Below are 19,634 nucleotides of genomic sequence, written 5' to 3' on the forward strand. Positions count from 1 at the left end.
GCGACATGTTTGAACTATACAATACAATACAATACAATACAATGAAGCTTAAGGTTTTTGCTGCAGCCATACAGCTGCCGCTGAAACAGAAAAAAAACAACTGCAAATGTATTACATTAATAAATGAGTAAATTAGTAGTATATGCATATTTTTCATAGCAAAATTAATGTGCATTTGCTAAAAAAAAGTCTCAAACCCAAAAATAATTAATTTAACATCAAAGGAAAATCTTTCTGCTCTAGCATTTTTCTCATTTTAAAATAAGATTTTTATAGTTGAAATCCTTGAAAATCTCAAATTTTTAATCTTGTGTCTTCAAGGTTTGTAAAGCATTTAAACTTTGTAATAAAAATAACTTGAAATGTTGCTCATTGGATGGAAAAATATAATACTTTTGTATCAAAGATTACAATGAAAATTCTTCCTCCTGAGCCACAGTTATAGCTAAGCTTGAATTGCCTGTCTGTTTTCATGTGGAAGCACATCAAAAAAGTATTGGCTCTAAATAGTTTGGAAAAACTGCACCACTTTTGTTGCCTTTATAGTGACATTTGATGAGAAAATTACCAAAACAAAACAGAAAAGACAGATCAAATCCAAGAGCAGCGTCCTGTCAAAGGATGTGCAGCTTTTCATATTTGCAGAATCCATTCCCTGTCATATGAAAAGTTAATTGTAGTAGAGAATATGAGCAGGCAAACATATACTTTTACAGCGTAACTTAAAAAAAAAAATTACAAATTAATTCCATAAACATATAACAAAAACAAAGGAGTAGGAAGAAGACCAAATTCTTATGAGATCCTACCCCAATGCTTGAGAACTAAAAAAAAATTTAATTTCAAATATAATTGAAACATTTCTTGTTTGTACTTGTGTCTAAACTGATAAATAGTAGAACAACATTTTAAATAATTTTTCAGAGAATTCCAGTGTTTCACTCCAGCCACTGAAACATAAATCTGTTTGAGTGTGGTTCTTGCAAAAAGATGTTTGAAATCACATTTTCTTCTGGCTGTCTGACTGTTGGTAGTAAAAAGGGTTTGCAGATTATATGGTAACAGGCCATGTTTTGCTTTGTATAAATCTAATAATGTCTGTAAAACAACCACGTTTTTCAATTTTAATAATCCTCACTTCAGAAAATGTCCTATACTATGCTCTTTTGCAGCTATTGATTATTCTTATGGCTCTCTTTTCTATGAAAAATAAAGGCATTAAATTAGTAGTATATGTATTTCCCCATACCTCCAAACAATACATAAAATACGGCAACATCAAAGAGGAATGAATTATTCTCATTGCTCTATAATTCAGCACATTGTTGACTTTATTCAAAACTGCAATATTTTTTACAAACTTTCTTCTTTACGTATGCTATGTGTGACTTCTATTTTAATTTGTCATCGATGAGTACTCCTAAAAACATTAATTCAGACACCCTCTCAATACTAATTCCATCTAGACTCTAGAATCTAGTTAACATGTTCAGGACATTTTTGTATTGTGAACTAAATAAACTTTGTTTTACTTAAAGGGGACCTATTATGGCATCTAATACCTATTTTAAACAGGCCTTGAATGTCTTAAAAACAAGCTTTAGATTGTTTTTGCTAAATAAATTAGAAATTCAGCCTCTAAACCATGTCTTTATCTTCCCATTTTCTAACCTCATTCTCCATGAGGGATTCTGAGTGGGCGGGGCTATGATAATGAGGCTCTGTGCTGATTGGCTGCCTGAATGACGCGATACACCGCTACGAAAAAATGGCGGAAGCTCCGGCCGGCAGAGTTAGTTGTGGGCCTGGTTTCACGCATCGAAAGCCAACCTACAGTATGTAAATCGCTCCCGTCATTACGTAACGACGGGAGCAGAATCTCGTAGAAGCCACATCACACTGGATGGCTCATCCGGGCGGCTGTACAGACACTGCAGAATTTGGTTACTTTCCTCCTTCTCTGAGTTGGCAGGCTGAGGGGAGACCACTTTATATATGTTAAAGCAAGAAAAAACGTGTTTTTCATAACTTTAACTTTAAACTAACAGAGTTTATTTCAATTTTTTAAGTAACCCCATTTATTACTCAATAGTTTTCACTAAAGTTCTTCCCAGACAAAAACATTTCTATCATCTGCAAAGAGGACAAAAAACAATATATTTGATTTATTACAGTGGTCGTTAATATATAAAATGAAAAACTTGGGCCCCACTACAGCGCCTTGAGGAGCGCCTTGAGGAACTCTACATGAAATCATTTTTACGTTGGATTCATGGCCTACACATTCGACGTATTGTTGTTTATTTTCTAAATAACTAATAACCCAGTTTAATACTATACCTCTAATTCCATATGTTTGTGATTTAAATACCAGGATACTGTGGTCAAGAGTATCCAAAGCCTTTTTTAAGATCAATAAAAACTCCAACTATATGATTTTTATTTTCAAGTTCTGCTGTAATGTCCTCTGTGATTTTCATTAAAGCCAAAGCTGTTGAGCAAGTGCTTCTAAAACCAAACTTTGATTGCTGAATCCTTCTCAAGAAAGACAGGAGCAGAACATTGAGAACATTCAGAAAAATTAAAAATGGGTCAATGGGCTTAGCAGCATGCGCAGCGTGGCTGGTACTGGGTCTAACTGTTTGAAAAAACTGCTGTCCCATGCCGCCCAAAAAATGAGGGAACATAGCCTTGTTCTTTGTCGGCATCTGCCAGACTGACAACTGTGATTAGTAGTTGAGCCAGCAGCTCCAGGGCACTGGCACCGTATCTTGAAACTCAAAGACTGTGACAGCTAATAACAGCATAAATGTTGCCAAACTTCCTCAAGTGTCTCTACACGTACAGTCACCACATTTGTGGCTTATACATAACATTCTCCACATATACACCGTCCACAGCAATGTGTATATCATCACAGTCAAAGCAGAGGAGACAAAGTTGTTGGAGGATGGAGTTGATATGACAACATCTGAGGTGAAAACAAACATTTGTAAGCGACTGACCTGGTGTAGTGGCGGCAACGCTGGACAGTTACCTGTTCACTTTACATAGAAATGGCTCTGGTACCCTCCCCCATTCACAACCACCTCCACCAGTATCTTGATAGGGCGGGGGTGGGATTTATATGATAACTCATACAGGAACATTTCTCTACTAGGTTGGATGCCTAACCAATGCCATCCAGAGGTACACTGCAAAAACTCATTGCTAGGAGAGTTAAAAAGCCTTGTTTCAGGAAAATTTGTTTTAGAGTTGTTAGCTTTAAGAATTCTAGTCAATAATTATATTTCTTGTATGGGGGTATTATTGTTCCAATATTATTTGTGTGTCTGTATTCAGATTTGTGTGTGCGTAAAAAGATTCGTGTGTCTGTATTCAGATTTGTGTGTGCGTAAAAAGATTCGTGTGTCTGTATTCAGATTTGTGTGTGCGTAAAAAGATTTGTGTGTCTGTATTCAGATCTGTGTGTGCGTAAAAAGATTCGTGTGTCTGTATTCAGATTCGTGTGTGCGTAAAAAAAGATTTGTGTGTCCGTATTCACATTTGTGTGTGTGTAAAAAGATTTGTGTGTCTGTATTCAGATTTGTGTGTGCGCAAAAATCAGCCGGTAGCTCTCGATTGGCTGTCTTTGCACACGTGGATTTTGACACACTTCTGCCGCGGCAAATCTGTAAAAAGATCTGTGTGTAAAACGATTTGTGTGTCCGTAACTTTTCCTTTGCCCTGAGCTCGGACTCACAGGCTCTCGCCAGGCTACAGTAGCAATGCAGCCTTCACACACCACTAGTCGGCGCGTAGCTCTCAGTCAGTACGTTTACCTGCAGTTCCATCGGGTTTCTGATCATATTAGACATTGTTTGGACTTTTAAACTGCATGCAAACACCTGAACCCCATCTACTTCGGACCTATGTCGGACATTTAGTAATCGGGTTGCATATGGAGTAAGATAACTTCCAAAAAGATGTGTCCATGTTATAACTATTCGTATTCGTAATGATAAACATTTGTATGTAAATAAAAAAGTTGTACCCAAAATTCTGCTGTCACGCACATGAGTCTGATAAATTATTAGAAAATAAGAAAAATATATTTTCTCATCAACAAAGCATATTTTACATAAACATATTTAAAAAATTTCAAGTAACAAAATAACATATTTGAACAATTCTTCAGATTTTTTCAGTTCTTTTATTGTCTGAAAAATGGTTCAAATGTGTTATTTTGTTATTTGAAAAATTTGTTTTGTTGATGAGAAAATATGTTTCTCTATTCTTATTTTTGTGAGGGGGGATAGACTATTGTTTTTTTCAGCATTACCTTGTTCTCTATAGCTGATATAACATGAATTACTCCTATGTGGGATCAATAAAGTTCTTATTTTTGCCATCTGAGAAAATAAATAAATAAAATAAATAAAAAATAAAAAATAAATAAAAATATTATATTTGGTATAACATGGACACATCTTTTTGGAAGTTATCTTACTCCATATGCAACCATATGCATTCCATATGCATTACTAAATGTCCGACATAGGTCCGAAGTAGATGGGGTTCAGGTGTTTGCATGCAGTTTAAAAGTCCAAACAATGTCTAATATGATCAGAAACCCGATGGAACTGCAGGTAAACGTACTGACTGAGAGCTACGCGCCGACTAGTGGTGTGTGAAGGCTGCATTGCTACTGTAGCCTGGCGAGAGCCTGTGAGTCCGAGCTCAGGGCAAATGAAAAGTTACGGACACACAAATCGTTTTACACACAGATCTTTTTACAGATTTGCCGCGGCAGAAGTGTGTCAAAATCCACGTGTACAAAGACAGCCAATCGAGAGCTCCCGGCTGATTTTTGCGCACACATAAATATGAATACAGACACACAAATCTTTTTACACACAGACAAATGTGAATACGGACACACAAATCTTTTTTACGCACACACAAATCTGAATACAGACACACGAATCTTTTTACGCACACACAAATCTGAATACAGACACACGAATCTTTTTACGCACACACAAATCTGAATACAGACACACGAATCTTTTTACGCACACACAAATCTGAATACAGACACACAAATCTTTTTACGCACACACAGATTGAGATACGCACACACAAATAATATTGGAACAATAATACCCCCATATTCTTACCCCATTGGCAGATATACCTTTGTAAAAACTAGGATAATGTTGACAAGATTTAGGAATATTTGCCATATTTTTAGAGGGGCTGTTGGTTCGGTCTAGTTTTTTTCTCCATATGTTGGTATTTGGTGCTGCACTCTAGAAATCAAAGTCGTATCCAGGAGAGTCAGAAGCAAATATCAAAAGAATTTGGGGGTTTCCTGAAATCTCTAACCTGATCTGGCCCTTCACAAAATTATTTCTCTTTAGAGCTCATCGCTTCCAGGCCTAGATAGATACTATTCATGTCCATCAAAACCTTAATCTCTTCTTTAAAATCTGATCCACCGTCAGCATACACTTGAGGGTTTAATTATTAAATGGTTGCCTCTTTGAATCAAACAATTGAGTTCCTCAAATAGAATTGAAGGACAGAATCAGTTGGGAGTTGTCTCAGTACACCATTCCATCAAGGACGCCATTACAGAGCCGAACGTGAGAAATGCACCAGTTGTCAAACATAACAGTATTAGAAATGCAGCTAAAATGCTAATGCTCTAACTGCTGGTGCCCCGGAGATTTTATACCACTGAATGTTTCCAAAGGGTGAATAAGGAGATGACTGTCCCACCTATCTCCAGTTGTGGATGTCAAACAGTACCGCCACCTCTGGTCCTGAATGCAAATTAATTTAATGACTTATTCATGTAGAATTTCAATCCGTACCAAGTATTGTTTGTGATTATGCAACACGGCTCTGTTATAGTTAAACCTGGCTGCAGTACGTTTATAAAGACTGCAGAGCAGGTTAATCTAGATTATACCGGCTGTTTCACCTGGAAAATTGTCAGTTCCTCCATCCACACAATTCCTGCGTCCTAGCTGTGACTTTTCCTGCACAGGAAGGATCTTTGGATCCACCGGCTTGCTTATTATCCAGCAAGAGAGCTGATGAGGCAAGTGTGAAAAGATGCCTGGGAAGTTTGTACTGTTCTCCCCTGGAGCATGTAATGGATTTCCAGTTTTCTTTAAGGGAAGCAGCACAGCTGGAGAAAATTATATTAAGAGTTGTTTGGCAATTTAGGCAATAGGCCTGTTCGCGTTCCTGCTGAGGACTAAATGAAAAGATCGATACTGCTCCCAAATTCCAGTGATGTATAAAGAGAAGAAACAGAAGGGGAACAGCTCGCCTGGCTCTGCTCAAAACAAACTAAATCTGCCAACCAGCAGCTTTCAGGTTCAGTTTTACTCACTGAAAAACACGAAGAGCTCATCTGATTCAAAAACTGCATCTCTAAACTTTTCCATCCCAAATTATGAATAAAATCAACTGATATGAGTGTAAAAAAAGATAAAGATAAAGTTCTGCCAAGCTGGTTTAGATGCTCTGTCATGATATGAATGTGCAGGGATATGATTCCCCCCCACCTGCCTCACCTGGATGATTTTATTATTGATGCACATTTGCTTAGATGGTCAAATGCACATTAGAGCAGCAGCTGAGGAAGATAGAAGTATCTGAGGAGACACAGAGAGCTACAGTGCAAAGGGACGGACATGCAAGTGTTGTGTTAGGAGTTAGTGCGGGTTACGAGCACGTGGACTTGAGGAGGATCAGCGTCCACACTGAAACTGTTTGTGTGTGAGAGTCACCAGGGGCACAAAGAGGAGCGTGCGTGTCTTCAGAGAGACTGAAGTCGGTGCCTCCGCATTGAGAGAGACAGAGAGACGAAAATATTGAACCTCGGTTTGTGAGAGATTTCTGTTTCTCAGTGAAATGTGGCCGATGTTCCTTCTTGCTGCTGCTTCTGCTGCAATCAGCTTGTGTTTTCTCAGTCACTGAACAGAATAATGAGATGACTTGGTGTATTCCTTGCTCTTCTTCCCCTCGTTCAGTTTATTGGGCTCAGTTTTTCCCTACTTACTGTCCTTGTACCGGCTGTATGTTACTTCCCTCTCCTCGGGATTACTCTGGTCCTTTTTGGGGGAAACAAACACTGTTTTACTACTGGTAGCAAGCTGCTATCATGCCTTGTGGTTTTGCTCAAGAAATTAGAATTGACCTAAATCCTTCTCTGTTGCTACATCCGGGGCAGAATAACCGGATGGCCAAAACAGCCGTCTCTTTCGTTCACATCAATGGAAAAAGCGTAGTTTTTACTTGCCTTGTATCAACATTTAAATCACTGGCTTATTTTTTAAAACTTTGTATTAGTAAAAGGAACACTTCGGAGCACACTGCACACATTGTTGTGAGAGTGCAGAATATTTTTTATCGCCGAACTGGCAGAAATCTGATCCGTACTTCCAAAACAAAGTTGGCTCGGCAGCAGGTTACAACCCATAGCTACAACCGCAAAAGCCTATTATTTATTTATCTTAAAATGGTTAAGCGGTGTGCTCGGGGCGCTGGTAAAAGTAACATCCGCTACCCAGAGAGAATCACAGTAATACATTTTATCCCATTTTTTAAATTTAGACTAGCCTACAATTCTATTAGTCATTTGTCTAATCCAGGGGTCGGCAATCCGCGGCTCTAGAGCCGCATGCAGCTCTAAAGCCGCATGCGGCTCTTTAGCGCCGCCCTAGTGGCTGCTGGAGCTTTTTCAAAAATGTTTGACCTTTTTTTTTCCCTTTTTTCTTCTTTTTTCCCTTTTTTTCTTCTTTTTTTCCTTTTCTTTCTCTTTTTTCCTTTTTTTCTCCTTTTTTTCTTCTTTTTTTCGTTTTTCTTCTTTTTTTTCGACTTTTTTCTCAACATTTCAACTTTTTTCTCAACATTTCACCTTTTTTCTCGAGATTATACTTCAACATTAATCTCTCCATTTCGACTTTTTTCTCTCCATTTCGACTATTTCCTCGACATTTCGACTTTTTTCTCAACATTTTGACTTTTTTATCGAAATTTTGACTTTTTTATCGACATTTCGACTTTTTTCTCATTTGCCTTCATTCTAATACAATACTTTTCATTTTTTGCGGCTCCAGACATATTTGTTTTTTGTGTTTTTGGTCCAATATGGCTCTTTCGACATTTTGGGTTGCCAACCCCCAGTCTAATCAAAACTTCGATAAACTTAACAAATCATGAACCTGATTGAACTCCACTCTAACATGTTCCTATAAGCATCTCCGCAGCCATGCAAAGTCTTTCACTGCAGGGCTAGATATGTTGAATTTGTTGCGTTAACCTCACCAAAAGTCTCAATTCACGTATTAGTAACCACAAAATGTACAGCTCATTTTTAAACATTTTTCCAGGGCGATTATCTCTCCAATGATGTGCTACACACTGAGCTAAGCCTCAGATGCTCACAGTCTCTAGCTGTGTCCCTGCCATTAGATAATTTAGGATGATTTATCAGAGTTTATCCTTCAAAACCTGGATGTGTGCAGCTCCTCGGTCTCTGTGTCTCATATATTCTTCAGCTGTGATAGCCACTCATGTCAGTCTTTGCATAATGTAGCAATGAGGAGTCCACATACATGTGTCAGACTGCCGCTTCTTGTCTCTGTCACAGTGTCCTTATCTGTCTGGACTCATCAGATGAAAACAGCATGTGTGTCTGTGTCTACATTTCCATACTCATGTTTACAACTCTGCCCCTCAAGAGTGCTTGTCCAGCTAGAAGGGCTATAGAATACATTGTGAGTCTGGGTGTGCGGAGCGCATTTGTGTGTCATGTTTTCAAAGGGTCTGAACCGGCAGCTTCACCCGGCTCCTGTCCAGACCAGTGTCAATCACCGCGTACAAACCCTGATTCATTCAGTCTGTTACGTCTTTGTTCGCATATTTTGAAGCAGTTGAGGGTATTACCATTTAAAGTTATGTCATCATCAGCGCCGGTTTTATGGCCTCATCTTTTTTGATTTCCCCTACAGCTGACTTACAGTTACTATTTACAGAGTGGGCTGATGTCAATAGCTATCAAATTAATAATGATTGAACCCACCCATAACAAACAGTACACAGTGTTTTGAAATGGTTTTAGGGCAACAGTGATCCTAATGTTTGTTGTGCTCAATCCAGGCTCTACTCCAGTTCCATAAAGGAAATGCATCACTCCTGTAACATGGATAGACTGTATGAGCGAAAAAAACAGACATCCCCTCTGTGATGTCACCCATTGGTTTCTGATAAGTGGATTTGAAGCCCGTTGTTTTGGAGCTATAGGAGATGTAATCCAAGTTTGCTTCCTCCCCGTGTCCCATCAACCCAGCTTCTTCAGAAAGAAATGAGTGTGTGTATTGTAACTTAGGTGACCTCCGCTACGCATTCATGGGACGCTTGAAGCTGAAACTCAAACCTTACCCGGCAACAAAAAAAACTAATTTTCTGATTGGCTGATAGGTTGGTAACTCCAGACAGCTGCTCTGAGTTGAGTGCTCTGCGCACAGTTGCATGCACAATGTAGTCTACATTTGACTTGTTTGTAAGATGAGCTGTTGGAATTACTGCGCAAGTTAATTTCTCAGCGTGAGAAATGCCATGTGTGGCGTGAGAGTGCGAGACCTCGTTGAAATATGTGAGTCTCACACTCAATGCGTGAGTCTTGAGAGCCATCCTGCTGCAGTTGCCTCAAGTCAGCTATTTTAGCTCAACTTGTGCTAACTAAGAATAGCTGAGATTTGTTCTGATAAAATTAGTCCATCCATTCTTGTTTCAGGTCCTGATACCCAAACATTTCTGAAAGGAGGAGAACTGTCAGAGTCAAAACAAAGTCTACCAGAACACCAGTTTAGCTCTGCCAGAGCTACCACAGTCATCCGTCACTGGCTAGATGGCTCAGTAGAAGTAGGAAACACCCACGAAGGCAGTCGGTTGGCAGCCCCTCCGTTGCCTAAAGGCTACTTTAGTTTCTAGTTCTCAGGCCTCCAGCCAAAGGCAGCTAGCCAGTTGGTGGATGCTGCACTCGGGTGAGCGGGCCTGGAGATGCAGCTGCTGCTGGCTGCAGTGGGTGGGTTGGCAGCCAAAGGCAACTAGTCAACTAGATTAGATTAGATTAGATCTTTATTAGTCATTGTTATATAACAACAAATTAATTATTAGTGCTGTGTTATCTTTAATATAACAGTGACTGATCTCTCTGAGCTTTCAGAGCTCACATGTCAGGTTCACTGACTACGCCAATGCTAAAGTGATGACGGCTAATCATTTAAGACCATAGACTACAACATAGTTGTCACTCCAAAAAAAAGCAATAAAAAAATCATAATAATTATCCAATCCCTATCCAACTTTTTTGCGACGCACTTTTAAAAGGAACCCTGCATATTAAGACATGTAGGTCTTAAAAGATAAATGTTGGTATTGTTGAGGAACAGTTCAAAGCCCTGCAGGAGGTAGGACTGGGGCAACCTGCCCCTGCAGGGGGGCCAAGCTGTCACAATTCTTCATCAGTATCAATTATAACAATGTGATATAAAAAACCTTTTTGATGTCTTCGTTTTTATTTGAAAATATAATTTTAACACGTAGGTCGCCATTGTTGTTTACATTCTGGGTAGTTACGTCAGACGGTGGCTCCTGCTAACCCCCGTACACTGTTTTGACACCCAGAAACAGATGAAAACACAGCTAAACAGGTGACGGCGCACCAGAAACACAGATTAAAACACAGCTAAACATTAAGGTGACGGCGCACCTACAAAAAAGTAAAAAAAAAAAAAAAAAGTACAGCACCATTAAGCATGAACTATAAAAACACCATAAAACTCAGACAGACTAACCGACCACACGTTTCAACTAGCAGATAACCGATGCTACAATAAAAACCCCAGCCAGATCTGGCGTCATTAAATTAAATAAAGATGTTCTTGCCTATTTGAAGCAAAGTCTGTGCCTCCCGTTTCGTCAAAGTCCCGGGCCAGCCACGGCTGCGGCATAGCCATGGCTGGCTAGAGCCTGCAGCGCACCGCTCTTCGCTCTCCGCTCTCCGCCACCCGCCGGGATGGAGACGCCGGTGGGAGGATGCACGTTTTGCCGCCCCCCTAAAACCGGCTTCGGTGCTGGGTGACGGGTCCACCGTTTGATGACAGACCAGATGCTGAGGGGACTGGCCCGGGACTTTGACGAAACGGGAGGCGCAGACTTCGCTTCAAATAGGCAAGAACATCTTTATTTAATTTAATGACGCCAGATCTGGCTAGGGTTTTTATTGTAGCATCGGCTATCTGCTAGTTGAAACGTGTGGTCTGTTAGTCTGTGTTTTGATCTGTGTTTCTGGTGCGCCGTCACCTGTTTAGCTGTGTTTTCATCTGTTTCTGGGTGTCAAAACAGTGTACGGGGGTTAGCAGGAGCCACCGTCTGACGTAACTACCCAGAATGTAAACAACAATGGCGACCTACGTGTTAAAATTATATTTTCAAATTTTATAAAAACGAAGACATCAAAAAGGTTTTTTATATCACATAGTTATAATTGATACCAACATTTATCTTTTAAGACCTACATGTCTTAATATGCAGGGTTCCTTTTAAAACAACCACAGTGGACCAAACAGAAGAATAAATATAAAACATCCTAGATAAAAGACAAAAATGTTAAATAAAATAGGTTAAAAAGACATAAAACATTGGTAAAAGTAACATTCATACAACCAAAGAGAAAAAAATGGGATAAAAGATCAAAGAATAAAAGAATAAAATCAAGTAAAGTATACCGCTAGGTGTCAAAAGCCAAGCAAAAGAGGTGGGTTTTGACAAGGGATTATGTAATCATGCAATTATGCATTCATATGGGGGTTATAAAATTATATCTAATGAAGTACATAAAAATTCACTCACCCAAGAGCCCCCACCTACCGATGATGTGACATCACATCATAGGAACATTTATTTAGAAAATGCCATCTCACATGTTGTGGAGGTAATCAATACGGTCAATCATACTACTGAAGTCAAAGATCAACAGTGTACCTTATTTCATTGGTTAAAATCCAAATCCAACTAACAAGGTTGAAGAAACCTCACCTGTCCTAAGTGTGGCTGCTGATTATTTTCTGATTGGCTTATAGGTTGGTAACTCCAGACAGCTGCTCTGAGCTGAGCTCAGTGTAAGGTAGGGGAATGTTCCTTTGTAAAAAAAAAAAAACACTATTGTACACGAATAGTACGTCCCGGCAGAAGCCGCTCAGCAGTGTTGTCTTCATGTTCTGCAGTTCATTCCTAATGAATACTTAACAGAGCAAACACAAGCAAGTTTCCTACGAGTCTCACTACGTGCACAACGTAGTCTACATTTGATTCGTTTGTAAGATGGGCTGTTGGAATTAATGTGCGGTGAAGTTCAGCTACTGTATGTCAGCCGCTTTTTCCTTTGAGTCAACTATTTTCATGGGTTTCCCTCCTCGTTCAGACTCAATGGGTGGAGTCACGTGCTGACTTGGGTGTGACGTCATTCCAAGTTACAGTATCCGAATTTCAACGTCAATGAAACGCATCTTTATAAGCTAGAAACTCCCCACCAGTCTGTTTGAACTAAGAGGTCAAACACCTTCAAGAAACAAGAAAAGAAGTAGCTTGCCCCCAGTTTAGAAATTCCGGTTTACCATGACCTGGATGACTCAGAACCTACAGAGACAGCTTCTGAACGTAGACACAGTGTCTTCTGAGAAAAACATTTAAAGAAAAAACATAAACGGATACATTTTGCAACATTCAAAAGCTTACAGCCACAACAGAATTCAATTACCAGGTCTTAAATTAGTAGATGCTGCTGTTGCATCAGTATTTATCAAGTCTGTGCAACATTTCTTCACTGAAGAAAGAACACAAACTAATATTGAAGACTTTTCAAATTTGTTTTACATTTAATTTGCAAGCAACCCATTTTTTCTGTTGATATCACTCCTTTATGTTAGGCTATGATGTTATGATAATTGAGAAATTATTTGCTGAGAAACCCACCAACTGTTTGTACCGGCTGGTGATAGCTGGTAATGCTTTTTATATTTACGTACTGTATACCATCCATCCATCCATTATCTATACCCGCTTTATCCTTTGCAGGGTCACGGGGGTCTGCTGGAGCCTATCCCAGCTAATTTCAGGCGAGAGGCAGGGGTTACACCCTGCACAGGTCACCAGTCCATCGCAGGGCTATTTACGTATACATTTATGGATATTTATGGATCTGTATGGAAACTGAGAAGAGCTTTGGGATAATTCTGCAATTATATTTGCATACGGTAATGGTGGTTATGATCCAGTCAGGAATCAGACAGAATGTAGAAAATGAATTAACATCAGTTTGAAAAGTGGCTGCTTGGCCTTTATGAGCCAATTCTTATCCTCACTCAGTACATTTACATTCACTGAGAGAAAGTCGAATAATTGCCTTAGTCCGACTGATATCAAAGTTTTAAAAGTCATGTATACACTTTAGTCGGGCTGTCGGTCCTTGAAATCGAGCTATTCCGGCAGGTGTACACAAACCACGGTTAGCCGAGCTATTGACTGGCCCAGGACTCCCCCATCCAGAAGTGACAAGACTGCAGAAGCGGGAATAACAGTCACAGCATCACAACAGCACAGTAGCAGAAGAAGAAGAGGATGAGAAACAGCAAAGTTGAGTGGATTTTGAGTGGACAAGTGGGGTCTCCTAGTAAGAGGTTTGTTTACTAATTGTACTAACTAACCGGAATAATGCCAATGCGAAAGGGCTGTAGCGCCACCTAGCGTTGCAGAGTCAAATAATCTCACTCAATAATTCAATTCTCTTCCTGCACCTGTATACTCAGATTTCTCGGAAACTCCAGTTAAATCCTTAGCTGTTTTTTTGCCAAAAGGTCGATTTAGATGTGTGACTGTACTGACTGACCTTCACCAAGTGGTCAGTGAGTGTACAAGGCCCACTCTGCCCTGTACTTGTCTGGTCATATTCACAGTTGCATCTGTCGGCAAGGTTTCAAACATCCATATATCTAGTTATCAAAGCTCATGCATCCATGTAAATCAGCACATATTTGTTGCTGTACAGTAAGTAGTGCCACTCACCTAAAGCCTTTAGTGAGGTGTACTTGTTGAAACCAATCCCCAGGTTGTTGTGAGGGTGAGACAAGGCCATAGCTGGTCCCAGGGGAGATAAAGCTGCATTGTTCAAATGGTTGTGATCTAAAGGTGGGAAGGAGACAGACAGAGAAAGAGAGAGATTTAAACATCAAACAAGCATTTGAAGACGGAAGGAACAATGAGCACTGGCATTGGTAAAGAAATCCTCTGTAAATCTGGTGAATTGTGGCATCATGGGGTGCTATTTTTTCTTCATGAACACCCGTTTTTATATCTATCCATCCATGCAGTTATGTTTATCTGCTTCTTTCTATTCAGGCTCTCAGGTGTTAACTGTTTAAGTTTGAAAGGTGGATATACCCTGGACACGTCACCATTCCCATTGCAGAGTTTTGGCAACATATTTGAAAAAAAAAGTTTCATTAGCAATCACGATATTTACATTCATGAATTAAATTCTGTTGTTGAGAGCTTGTTTAAAGACTAGATGTAGGTGTGATAAGCAGCTGTGCATTTTCTGTCAACCTCATCTTAAAACAAAGAATAAATCTATCCATAAACCCGTTCTATGTAAAGTTTATCTACTGTAGGACTGGATGCAACATCTATTCAACAAATGCATGTACAAACTAGAGACCAGAAAACGATGTGTATGAGCGAGAACTATGCATGACACCTTTTATTTCGCTCAAACATTCTCAATACATTTTCAGTGAAAGAGTGTTCTGCAAGAATGCGCACAACTCTCACATTTTCATAAACGTGTTTAGTGGAAGTAAAGCTGCAAATGATCTTTACATGAAAAAACATTCTTGTACAGCCGATTAAAGAGCAAGGAATCAGCTGTGGTCACCATGAGGAAGGGAATGTTACTGAGCAAGGGAGCGATGCTGCCAACTTTCAATGAAACACAACATGTCAGACCACGGTTATGGGAGGTAATTACTTTTTCATTACAATTGTTTAGCCCATGTACTACAGTAAGTAGCATAGTGTACTCACATGTGCTTGTCCTTTCCTTTGTCATTATTCATTGTCTTTTCTTTTTTTTATGAATGTGGTGGCCAGAATATACCGTGCTTCACTTTTTCCTATGTTCATTCAGTTTCCATATGAACAACTCATCGTGTATGTGGTTACACCTCATGTCATGAGTGTTCTTTGCTGACTAAAGTGGTTTGGAGACCTGGGTGACCAAGTTGTTTTCAAATCCTGTAGTATGTGACCCCAGTTCCACTGTTAAATGAATAAGCTACAAGCAATGAGGTTAAAAGGATTTCCTTACCACAAGCAGCACTCTTTTACTGTCAAACCAAAAAAAAAAATTGAAGAGGAGTGGTTAAAGAGAGACAGATGGAGTGTCACACTGGCATTGCTTAATACTTAATACAATGCAGTGTTTCTTTTATATGCTATATTACGTTATAATGCTACTTGTTGTGCAATAGCATCCCTTTTGTGTATTTCTACAGTCGCAGTTGTGAACACTAAATATATCTAATGCAAAGTCACTGGAGAGTGGAGGCGACAAAAAGAGATGATCTCACGTGTGTCTTCATACTGCGATCTGGGTGTGAAAATATTAAGAGTAAAAGTTGCCGAAGGATTTGAAGTTGGGTGTTGTTGAATGGAGCAGAAACTGGATAATGCTACTCTGGTCTGGATCTATGATGCCACAAGTACCCTGGAAATCTGAACACCTCACTGAATGACAATCCAGTGACACGGAGGTGACACAGCATTGTGATAGTACAATTCTTGAGTTGGTAATCACTTAAGACACTCAAATATTCGATCTGAAGCACACCATTTTACATTTTTTTATTTTCCCTTTACTCTTTCTGGGCATCTGAATTAACAGGGTCAGAAGAGGATTACCACATTTCTCTTCCAAACATCATCTTCCCAGTAGTATCAAACTTAACTACAACTTTTCAGCAGCGAGAAATGCGCATGCACTTTCATGCACATCCATAAACACAAACAGAGACCTCATAACCGACTCCACTAGCTCCACATAAACCAAAGTAAATCGCAGAGAGTCAACTGAAGGAGGGGGGGTGGATAGAGGCAGGGAAAAAGCCGCAGAGCGAGGAATGCGACACCAGCGCTGACTCATTGAATTAAGAATAGATCTTCACTTCACCGTGTAATTGATATGCAATAATGACACGCTGTGTGTGGCGTGGTTATCGTCGTAAGTGTAAAAGGGGAGACTTTATTATCCTCGGTTAACCACTGACACCACCTACTCTCCTCGTTCACTCATGTTCCACCGCGCGGGCCAAAGGCGTTTAAAAGGTGCACGACTTTAGCTCATATAAAATATACTGTAAAAATGGGTTTATGGAATATTCAGTGATTACATAACAATCAAAGCAATAGCTTTAGCTCGTTAGGTGTCCTATATTCCAACGCCACGCTTTCAAGCGTTCTGGAGAGCCAACAACAGTGGAACTAACGAGAGGGATGGAGAAATGGAGAGAGGAACTGAAAGACAAAGCAAGTTGAAGGCAGTGACAGACAAGGGAAAAGGACCAGTTAATAGATGAAAGATCTCTGGCCGGTCTCCAGTTTGACCACAGGGTTGTTCCAGAGAGAGCAGCACGGAGACATGGAGAGAGTTTGTGTTATTACATCATAGATGCTGTAATGAGCATATCCATTTTTTTCCCCCTTTTTCTCCTAAATGGGTTATTAGCAACCTACTTTGGCAATGGAATGCCTAATAAGTCATGTTTTATTCCCTTACATGACTTTGAATAAAGTGTAGAAACTTGTCTTCAGATATGGTTTGATCTTTAAATTTCAGCTCCAACTGATGAGCCAGTAAATCTTATTTTTTTTCTGGGTTCAAAAGTCATTTTTTCCATTAGTGACAAAAAGGAAATACGAGCTCAGAAAGGTATAGTGCGTCTTTTGCGCTATATCTTTCACTGGACTGGTTTCTTACTTTCGCAAATTCTGAAAATACAACTCGGCATTAGTTTCCAGATCAGAAATGAATTTTTTAGCAACTTCATCATAGAAGTGTTGCCAGTGTTTACAACTTGGGAAATAACGTAAAGTATTTCAAAACTTGAGTCATTGCAAGCTTATTTTTATTAAGCAGGTATGAAACATCAGCGGCATTAGTAACGGACTAAGTGGTGGGCTGATCAATCATGCAGATAATTTGCCATTTTTGGGGTTATCTGCATGAGTAATGCAGACAGAACTACAGTTCATGCAGCTTTATCAGTGTGGAACATGGAACAATGTTTTGGATCAATGATACCGGCGTATTTTTGTCTCAACCATCCCACCTACCCACTCAAAAAATGTTTATCATTAGCATGAATGTGAGTGTGCTCATTTTCCCAGCCGCTGGAAAATAAAAATCCACCATCAGTGATTCCTTTGATAAATATGTGTCAGTGCTGCTAAAATTGGGCTCATTCTGAGTTTTTCCAACAGATGGGACTAAACCCCCCCCCCAAATGAATGATCTCTGGTGTGTGCAAGAGCAGTGTTTGATGTGCTTTAGATCCAGGGAAATGTCATTTATCATATGCAGATCTGACTTTGACACCATGACAAGCTCACTAAAGTCTTGCACACCGCTGGAGATCACCTGTGGACATTTATGATGCTGACACTGCACAGAGCACTATAGATCTACTGAAACAGAGACAGCGCTGACATAATAATGTTTGTTCAGACTAAGCAAGTTTTTATATTGCCGAATTTAAACAGATCATATCAAAAAAAGCAGTGATTCGGCCGGGTTTGATGATGCTTCCATGCATTTAAATCAGGTAATATTTTGCCTGGTTTCCCTGAGTTTTGTGTCTACTTTATTTTTAAAAGGAGTAATGTGTACTGTGGAGCCAGAAATTACATGTATACTCCACACTCCAATCAAAATGGGGGCAAAATAACTGCGTAAAGTGAGTTGGTCTACTCTAGCGTAAGAAATTAGAAAATGTACAGTCCCTCCTAATCACTTCTACGTCGTCAATTCTACACCGAATGTATTGCGACCCAAAACCCAAAGTCTGATCGTCAAAACCTCAAATTTCAAGTTGAAGTATATCCACAAACTGTGTGACTTCTTCGTATCTTTATGTTGTACTGAGGCCTCTATGTTGCTCACTACCACCACACATGACAGAAACTGGTATTACAAGACTTGATGACCTGAAGCTACAGTAGTTATTTAGCACACTAACTCAGTAGATATCTCAGCATGCAAATACATAGTCATCACTTTTATGGCATGACTGTTCTTATTTCTTCTAACTCTATCGCTGTTTCTTGATTATTTGGGGATATTTTAACCTAGAATCTTATACAGTACATTGCTCCTTTGAGCTACGTTTCCATTGGGCAGAACAGTTTAGTTTGGGTTGGTAAGCAATAGGGGTGTAACGATACACTAATCTCACGATACGGTACGATACACGATATTGAGGTCACGATAATGATACGATACAATATTATAGCAGTATTTTTTTAACAACCTTGAATGAGGAACATATGACTGGAAAAAATTGTCTTTTATTTGAAAGACACAAAATACAAAACAATGCTGTGCGTTTGCCCTATTGTTACCATTTGTAATGCTTTATAACTGTTTAAGTTTTAAAGAGAAAGCCAGGCCAACCATTTTCCACAAACTGAACTAAAAGTAAATGGCAGGTTTGCATTATGCATCTTCAGTTTCATACATTACAAATATTTTGCCACAAACTGAATAGTTTCTCTCATGTATGATTTGACTTTTTTCTTTTCCAGAAATTTAACAACTAACATTAAAGAAATAAATAAAAGTAAATAAATACATACAATTTTACATCATAAAAAAGATTGATTCATGCTCACCTTATAAGTGTAAGAGGAGATTTATTTTTGTTAAGAAGGTTATTTTGGTAATTCAGGGTTCATTATTTTATAAATATATTCTTTATATTCTGTAAATTAGGGACTATAATTACACTAGTCAGTTTATCTGTAGTTGTTAATATGTTTTAGATTGGGCGGAGTGATACAGCACTAGGTGCTGTGTTGATGTTCTAAAATCCTACGCTGTTGAGCGGACATTAAAGTACACTGGAACTCAAGCAGAAGTTGTCCTCGTGTTTATCCTACTCACGACCTGAAAAAGGTTTAATTTAATAAGGTAAGGCTTAACTCTACACCAGACTTACATAAGTAAAGGTTCAGAGCTCAAAACGGGGCCGCAAAACGAGACTAGTTTCTTCTGAGCGGAGTAAGATTTTGGTCCGCGGGTCGAGGCGCGGTCGCGGTCGGATGCGCGTTTCTAGTCAACACAATAAATTAATATTAATAACCCAATATCGCGATACACTTTGTCACCTCCACGACACGTATTGTTACGTTTTTGTTTCGCGAAATTTCGTGGCACGATATATTGTTACACCCCTAGTAAGCAATGATCTAACTTACATTTCCATTGCCAGATGTTGACTGTAACAGTGCAATATTGAACC

At 39.3% G+C, this 19,634-nt stretch overlaps 1 protein-coding gene across 1 annotated transcript in view; it reads right to left on the bottom strand.

Moving 5' to 3' along the window:
* Positions 1-19,634, bottom strand: part of LOC133422071 (protein shisa-8) — a 153,919-nt gene that overhangs the window by 9,907 nt on the left and 124,378 nt on the right. The window contains exon 4 of the mRNA XM_061711969.1: positions 14,128-14,244. Within this exon, the coding sequence (XP_061567953.1) occupies positions 14,128-14,244 (117 nt within the window). The remainder of the gene's footprint in view (positions 1-14,127; positions 14,245-19,634) is intronic.

This window comes from Cololabis saira, chromosome 21 (assembly GCF_033807715.1).
Source record: "Cololabis saira isolate AMF1-May2022 chromosome 21, fColSai1.1, whole genome shotgun sequence".
NCBI classification, from domain to species: domain Eukaryota; kingdom Metazoa; phylum Chordata; class Actinopteri; order Beloniformes; family Belonidae; genus Cololabis; species Cololabis saira.